Here is an 8,789-nt window from a genome sequence, read left to right as displayed (position 1 = left end):
AGGTGCCTATAAATTTATTTTTTAAATCATCCTCTTCCTAGGAAATCCAGTGAAAGAGCTGGGGGATGAGGGTAGTGTTGCCACCTTTTCTGGAAAAAAATACCGGCCTTCCTATATATTTATCTTTATTCCCTATTAATAACATTGGGATCACTGACCTTCCTATATATTTATCTTTATTCCCTATTAATAACATTGGGATCACTGACCTTCCTATATATTTATCTTTATTCCCTATTAATAACATTGGGATCACTGACCTTCCTATATATTTATCTTTATTCCCTATTAATAACATTGGGATCACTGACCTTCCTATATATTTATCTTTATTCCCTATTAATAACATAGGGATCACTGACCTTCCTATATATTTATCTTTATTCCATATTAATAACATTGGGATCACTGGTCTTCCTATATATTTATCTTTATTCTCTATTTATAAAATTGGGATCATATCACTGACCTTCCTATATATTTATCTTTATTCCCTATTAATAACATTGGGATCACTGACCTTCCTATATATTTATCTTTATTCCCTATTAATAACATTGGGATCACTGACCTTCCTATATATTTATCTTTATTCCCTATTAATAACATTGGGATCACTGACCTTAATAACATTGGGGATCACTGACCTTCCTATATATTTATCTTTATTCCCTATTAATAACATTGGGATCACTGACCTTCCTATATATTTATCTTTATTCCCTATTAATAACATTGGGATCACTTGCCTTCCGATATATTTATCTTTATTTCCTATTAATAACATTGGGATTCCCTCCCGCATATGTAATTTGCATAAGCTAATTAGGATTCGGCTCGGCTGGGCAGAAGGATTCGGTGCATCCCTACTCGGCAACAAATCTCTTCTTCAGGGCGACTAATCTCCCAGAACTGCCTTCCCGCCAGCTAGAATGTAAATCGCCAGTAAGATGGCAATAAGTGCACTTCGTTTTCCAAAGTTGCCTCACGAGGAAACTGGACTTCGTAAAACGAAGCGCTCCAAGTGCCATCCTGCTGGCAATTTACATTCTAGCCGGCGGGAGGTAGGGTTGCCACCATTTCTGGAAAAAAATACCGGCCTTCCTATATTTTTATCTTTTCCCCTATTATTAACATTGGAATCAACTATCATTTATTTGTAAAATACCGGCCAGGTGGCAACCCAAGCGGGAGGCAGTTTGGGGAGATTAGTCGTCCTGAAGAAGAGATTTGTTGCCGGGCGACTAATCTCCCCGAATCTGAGTGTGTGGCCTGACCCTAAAGGTGAACCTCCTCTTTAACTAAATTCTCTTGTTCTGAGTGGTTAAATATTGGAGTTAAAAGTCGGGGACAACAGAGCATGCGCAGACACGTCACTGGAGACTGGGGCAACATTAGCTCTAAGCAAACCCCACAGCGGGAATCCATGGCGACACTTCTCTATCTCTGCCCCACTGTGTCTCCCCCACTACAACTCTACCACCGCCAATTTTATAATCCCGTCTCTTTCTACCGACTGAGGGCGGAAATAAACCCTGAAGTAAACACGGACCTTCCCGAGAACTAGCAGCGCCATTGGCTGAGAGCAAGAACCGCCGCCAGTCACTTTCCTGACGGACGGAAGCCTCAACCAATCGGAGAGCGCGCTGCTTATTAGGGCTGAAGCCGGAAGTGAAAAGCGGGGCAACTGGTAAGAATTGGAGAGAGATTATTAATTAAGCAGGGGGCACGTCTCTTCCCTCGCTCATGTGCCATTTGTTATTAGTGATGTTTACACTGGTTTTTACATTCAGTATGTGCACATGAGGCAGTCACTGGTGGGATCCTTTCAGTAAGTCCCTATATACTTGCTGCACAATCACAATCAGATATTTGCTTCCATCTTCCCTTCATTGCTGCTCAGTGTTTTCTTTAAACTTGATGAATTGGTCAGTGTTTTGGCCCCAGGTTAAGGGACTGAGCCATGAGAGACACTATTCTATATTCTATTTGCCTCCAAATTCAATAGGAACTGATTCCCATGCTGCTGGCACCACTTAGGCATACCTCCCAACTGTCCCTTTTTCGGAGGGACAGTCCCTCTTTTGACAGCTCAACCCGCAGTCCCTCGTTTGTACTGGAAAGTCCCTCTTTTCTCTGCACTGAACAGCCAGAAAAAGAAACAAAGTTTCTCACTTAATTGGCTTTTAGCAGAGAGCCCAGAACAGCTAACGGGTGCAAATTAGATAATTTGTAACATTTATGAGACACAAAAACACAGTTTAGATAAGGAGAAATATTTTCAAACTTTCATAACCTGCCAAATTTTGTATAACGAACATGGTAATTAGGGGGTGTGGTCAAAAAATTTGCTGCGCTACGTACGGGAAAAACATTTTTGTCCCTCTTTTTACTTCCAAAATGTTGGGAGGTATGGTTAGGTTTGCCACCTTTTCCGGAAAAAAATACCGGCCTTGAGGGCCTTCCTATATATTTATCTTTATTCCCAATTAATAACATTGGGATCACTGGCCTTCCTATATATTTATCTTTATTCCCTATTAATAACATTGGGATCACTGACCTTCCTATATATTTATCTTTATTCCCTATTAATAACATTGGGATCACTGACCTTCCTATATATTTATCTTTATTCCCTATTAATAACATTGGGATCACTGACCTTCCTATATATTTATCTTTATTCCCTATTAATAACATTGGGATCACTGACCTTCCTATATATTTATCTTTATTCCCTATTAATAACATTGGGATCACTGGCCTTCCTATATATTTATCTTTATTCCCTATTAATAACATTGGGATCACTGACCTTCCTATATATTTATCTTTATTCCCTATTAATAACATTGGGATCACTGACCTTCCTATATATTTATCTTTATTCCCTATTAATAACATTAGGATCACTGACCTTCCTATATATTTATCTTTATTCCCTATTAATAACATTGGGATCACTGACCTTCCTATATATTTATCTTTTTTTCCCTATTAATAACATTGGGATCAACCATCATTTTTACCGGCCAGGCCAGTAAAATACCGGCCAGCTGGCAACCCTAGCACCAGTCTGGTTGGATCACACTCACTCACACAGGCCCGGATTTGTGGGAAGGCCTCAAAGGCTTGAGCCGACGGTTTAGGGTTGCCACCTTTTCCGGGAAAAAATACCGGCCTTCCTATATATTTATCTTTTTTCCTTATTAATAACATTGGGATGAGCCACCATTTTTATCGTCCGGGCCGGTTAAATACCAGCCAGGTGGCATCTTTAGAGGGATTGCAACATTGTAGGAGCGGCAATCCGCCCACGGGACCATGTTGCACTGGGGACTGGGTGGGAGTAGATTTGCCGCCTCTCCTGTTTTATCAACATTGTGAAATCCAGACAGAGATTGATCTGATCTGATGTCATAGCTACGCCCCCAACATTATCACTCAACCTGAATGTCACTGACCCGCCACCGAGGGTTGCCACCTGGCCGGTATTTTACCAGCCTGGCCATTAAAAATGAAGCTTGATCTCAATGTTATTAATAGGGAAGATGCATAAAAATATAGGAAGGCCAGTATTTTTTTCAAGAAAAGGTGGCAACCCTGTCGCCACCTGATGTCACAGTTCTGCACATGTCATCATGATGTTGTCATCAAGCCACCCCCCTAGGTAGGCTTTACAACTTTTCTGGAAAAAAAAAATCCAGGTCTTATTATATATTTATCTTTTTTCCCTGTTAATAACATTGGGGTCAACCATAATTTTTACCGGCCAGGTGGCAACCCAACGTGGCACCCAGCCTGTCCTGTCTCCATGTAGTTTTAGGTGCAGGGGGTAGAGGTCACAGTAATACAAAGTAGAGGGGCCCCAAAAAGTCTAGTTTAACCCCACTGGATTACATTACATTTTTTCTGGACTGCTACGATTGTGCCAAATGGATAGGAGAAGGGGTAAACAGGAGTGGGCATGCCAAGGGCTAGGGTCAGAACTAGGGGTCAGCAGAATCAGGCAGTGTCCTAGAGCACGACCTGGTGGGGCTAGATGATCCCCATCAGTAATCCTGGCTACAGATGGTCCACTGATGGCTACTAGTTCCTATTTGATAAATGGCAGCATTGGATTGGGTATATATTCCTCTCTAACGTCTGTTTTTTCCCATGATTTCTGCTCTTCAGCAATGTTCTTGGTGGGCCTGACTGGTGGGATAGCTTCAGGGAAGAGCACGGTTGTGTCCATTCTACGGGAACTCGGCTGCGCTGTCATCGATGCTGATCTCATTGCCAGGCAAGGTTGGTGCCATTGTCTCTTTTTTATTTAAATTCTAGGAAGACACAGATGTACAGGTGTCATTTGGGCTTGACTAGAAGTGAAAACATAGTCCCATTCAGTATGACAATATTGTACTTAGTGATTATATAACGGCAACACACATTTATAGTTCTGTCTGATATAGAATCCAATGAGCTCTGAGCATTGGGCCAGTAGAGGGAGCTCCTGCTCTAGTGCATGTTGCTTATATTGAATTTAAAGGGGAACTATAGCGAAAATAAAATTTAATATAAGCTTCATCATAGTGAAACTTTCTAAATACAATCAATTAAAAATTGTGTAGCGTTTCTGAAATAATCAAGTTTATCTTCACTATCCCTCTCTCAGCATCAGTTTTTATTCATTCTCTTTTCATGCAACAGTTGGGTGTCAGATGAATGATCCAATATATCTTACAGGGGGAGCTCCTTTTGCCTAGATGATGTATTAGAGCTCACTCTATTAAACTCACCAGACATCATGTCTCTCTACATGCAGAATTTGTGCAAAAGGCAGTTATTTTGTTACATTTTGTTTGTACTAGAATCAGTTATTTGAGTGAGCTCTAATACATCTGCTAGGAAAGGAGCCCCCTATAAGATATATTGGATCTAACTGTCAATGAATATCTGACACCCAACTGCTGCATGAAGACAGAATGAAGAGAGAATGAAGAGAAACAGATGCTGAGAGAGGAATAGTGAATATAAACTTGATTATTTCAGAAACGATACAGAATATTTCATTGATTGTATTTAGAAAGTGTCATATTTCAGTGTGAGGAAGCTTATATTAAATTTTCATTTTTGTTATAGCTCCCCTTTAAATATCACATAAATGTACATATTCTCTGTATCCACTATTGTTTATAAAGTTTTTTTTTTCTTTAATCCTCCATCATACTGATCTCAATGTGTTCTTCTGACTCTTTTAGTGGTCCGTCTCGGCACCCCAGCGTACGCCCAGATTGTGCAGCATTTTGGGGATGGGGTGCTGCTGGTGAGCGGGGAGCTGGACAGAGAAAAGTTGGGCACCATTATATTTTCTGATCCGGAGAAGAGATGCGTGTTAAACTCCATCACTCACCCGCAAATCCGCAGAGAGATGTTGAGACAAACACTCCAGTACTTCTTCCTAGGTAGGTGTTTTGGGGGAATTCTCTACGGGTGTCCGATATCATGCCAGCTAACCACATGCTGGTATTGATAATGTTAATATCACCAGAGCCCATGACTAAGCACCCTGAGAGGTGTGAAACGCGTAGGGTGGATGGAGATGAAGCTACATTTTTAATTTTTCTACTAATAAATTTATTTTTTAACTGAATATCTCTGGTCTTGTGGATCCGTTTGAGTGCCGGTCAGCCCTGCTTCCTTATCTTCTGCTGTACCGCTCCCTAAAGCTGGCGGTCTCGGGCTGGTGCACCCGGATCACTTTCACTGTTTGGTGAGTTACCTTGTCCTCCTCTAACCATTTGAATATCACCAGAGCAAACACTTTCAGACCTAAGGTAAAGGGGTGATTATTAGTTACAGAAATGGCACGGGTGTGTTGATTTCAGGTGTATTTCCTGCCATATTTAGTATTAGGCCAGGAGTTGGCCTACAATTGCCACAATCAGATCCATTAACTTCTGCTGTATCGTATATATATGTAGCACGGCTTTCCAGCAGGGCATAGAAGGCAACTGCGAGGGGTCCATCACGTTATAATATTTTAGTTTGGTCCAATATTCATTTCCTGATCCAACTGCAGATACTGCTACATTATAACTGGCAGCTGAGGAAGTTTATACCAGATTGCATTTGGGATTCAATTTAGACATCTGCAGCTTCCATAGGATTCTATATACTACAACCGATGAAAGATATAGTTCTCTGAAGAGAGTTACAGTCATGGTGGAGTTAAAGGGAGAAATATCATTCAGCCTGCAGGGAAAGAGCGAAGAAACAATCCTCTTTCTGTTCCATATTTGATAACATCACGCGATGTTGAGGAAGTGTAGACTGGATATTCCTGAAATCCCCAGGGAATGGAGTGATATGTCAGCCCATGCAGATAATACCGCTACTGTTTGCGGAGGGAATAGAATGGAGGGGGATTGTGGGAAGGTGTGGTTTAGCAGGAAGGGACCTTTTCAAATGCAGATAGGAGTGAATGGCAGGAGATAGCTCTGTGCGGGGTCTAAAAGCAAGGACTATTCTGTAGGGGCGGCACAGTTTGATTGGGGAAGCAAATCTCGGCATGCTACGTTATGGGCCCTTCTTTATTTGAAGCTGAGCTTGCTGCAGAGATAAGCCGCCCGTTTTGAAAGGAATAATCATACAACAATAAAATGTCCCTAAAGTACCCATATGTGCTAAAGAATATTATATGTATATGTCTTCAACCCCAACAGGCTACAGGTACGTGATCCTCGACATCCCATTACTGTTTGAGTCCCGGAGTATGACACGCTATATGAAGCACACCATGCTGGTATACTGGTAAGAGATCTTGTTGCCCTCAATCTTCATTCAAAAAATTTAATATTTTAATTTCCGACAGTCTATTCATTGTTAGGCACCACCAGGTCAATATAATCTCTAACCCTGGGTCAGCACAACTCTGATAAAAACATACAGACCTTTGGTACATTTCTTCGTCCATCTTGAATGATTTCCCAGAAATCCCGTTCAGGGCCATGCACCACTCCTCACCCCTACATATAATAAACCTTTCTCTTTACACTTTTCAGTGACCCACAGACGCAGCTGGATCGGTTAATGCGGAGGAACAGCCTTTCCCGGGACGAGGCCACGAAACGCATTGCTGCACAACTCCCATTGGACAGCAAACTGCCCTTAGCCGATCACGTCATTAACAATTCAGGGGACAGGGAGAGCACTCGACGGCAGGTCCTGCAGCTCCACTCTCGGCTCCAGTCCTCGCTCGCTTACCTTCCTGTCAGGATTGCTGCCGTTACCATGGCCACAGGACTGGTAGTTTTAGCTTGCGGCCTTCTCCGAAGACTCTGGTAATGAAGGCGGTAGAACGTTAACCTCAATGGAAAGCACCACAACCTAGCAATGTTTTCCTGGGTCAGTCCCTTGTAGGGTCAGAACAAGTTTTTTTTCAGCACATAATTTAAAAAAATTTTTTTTTAAAAATGTATTTTAGATTTTAACCAATGAATGCCCTGATTGTAGTTAATTCTGCCTATGAAGGGGCAAAGCAATGCATGATATAAAGCTAAACTGCACTGAAAAGCAACCCCCCCCTCCAAGTTTCAGCTCATACACGGAGCTGTAATGTTATTAAGAGAGATGGAACAGCTGGCATCCATGGTTTCATTGATGGTGATTGTTCAGCCATTGCTGTAAAGCAATCCCGTGCATGGCCATGAGCTGCTGTTATATTCACTTTTATGTAAATGAAGCCGTAGAGATTTCCTACTCTGATCCTGGGATGGTTTTTACCTGGGGCAAGAGTCATCCAAAAATAGGTGCCCACTTTCAGTTGCAATAAGGCGTTGAAGTTGGAAACTCTTCAAAAACATTCTTAGATGTGGGAGATGCACACTAACGTGGGGTTCAAGATACTTTGTACCCCAAGCCAGTGTGACCCAGGCTGCTTTCTCAACCCCCAGCCAGCCTGGTGCCCCTCTTATCTCTGCAGAGAATCGGCAAAAACTATGCATAATGGAGGGGGGGGATCTGCTGCACAGACCCAAATTCTTTATACTGAAATGAAATTGTATTTATTGAATAATGTTTCCTCTGAAAAGGGCTGAATATAATCCCTAGTGTATATGCACTGTTGCTATTTTATTATCTAGATAATAAGGGGGAGGGGAGGGAAGGGTGCTACAAATAGCCCTCTCCAGAAATCATTCAATCAATGGGGGTTCAACCCTGTATTTTAAATACTTTGAAGATGAACTTTTTACAATAACCATTATAATAAAAATATCATCCTTTGCCCAGGCTGTTTTCCTTCATCAGGTCTTTTATTCCATTTTCGTAAAAAATAGCCTATTGCTAGCAACTTTCCAATTGTTTTTTTTTTACAATGTTTGAATTGTTTCCCTTTGTCTTCTGACCTTTCAGCTTTCAAATGGGGGTCACTGACCCCCAGCAACCAAAAAACAAATGTTCTGTGAGGCTACAATTTTATTGCTATTTTTACCTTTTATTACTTATCTCGTTCAAACCACTGCCTGGTTGCTAGGGTAAATAGGACCCATGTGCACTTCCATAATAGAGCCTCTATTATGTTCCTAACCAAGGACTCATGTATGGCTTGGTAAGTTAAGGTCGCTGCTAATAAGAGGCAAGTATTGCTGCGCATGCAAGTCCCCCATGTAGGCAGCGGGGGGCAGTGTGGCATTGAGTGCGTTTCGTGCTTATTAGTGAAGACGAGAGGTGTTTATCGACCGGGGACAAGGGGTGGATTTTATCAGATTGTTCTTTTCCTGATCAAACACTGATCAGGGGAA

General features: G+C 41.7%; 1 protein-coding gene across 2 annotated transcripts; it reads left to right on the top strand.

Moving 5' to 3' along the window:
• The first annotated feature begins 1,371 nt into the window (after positions 1 to 1,371).
• Positions 1,372 to 8,271, top strand: dcakd.L (dephospho-CoA kinase domain containing L homeolog). Of its 2 annotated transcripts, none has more exons than XM_018234840.2 (5): positions 1,372 to 1,690; positions 4,180 to 4,293; positions 5,247 to 5,450; positions 6,711 to 6,798; positions 7,050 to 8,271. In XM_018234840.2, the coding sequence occupies exons 2-5, from the start codon at positions 4,182 to 4,184 to the stop codon at positions 7,330 to 7,332; spliced, it is 687 nt and encodes a 228-aa protein (XP_018090329.1). In that variant the 5' UTR covers positions 1,372 to 1,690; positions 4,180 to 4,181; the 3' UTR covers positions 7,333 to 8,271. The 2 variants fall into 2 exon arrangements, with proteins under 2 accessions (XP_018090329.1, XP_018090330.1); XM_018234841.2 differs by lacking the exon at positions 1,372 to 1,690 and adding an exon at positions 1,698 to 1,831.
• The last annotated feature ends 518 nt before the right edge of the window (positions 8,272 to 8,789 follow it).

The sequence above is a fragment of the Xenopus laevis genome, chromosome 9_10L, assembly GCF_017654675.1.
Source record: "Xenopus laevis strain J_2021 chromosome 9_10L, Xenopus_laevis_v10.1, whole genome shotgun sequence".
Taxonomy (NCBI): Eukaryota; Metazoa; Chordata; class Amphibia; order Anura; family Pipidae; genus Xenopus; species Xenopus laevis.
Note: the sequence above shows the minus strand (reverse complement) of the source record. Positions and strands in the feature narration are given on the sequence as shown.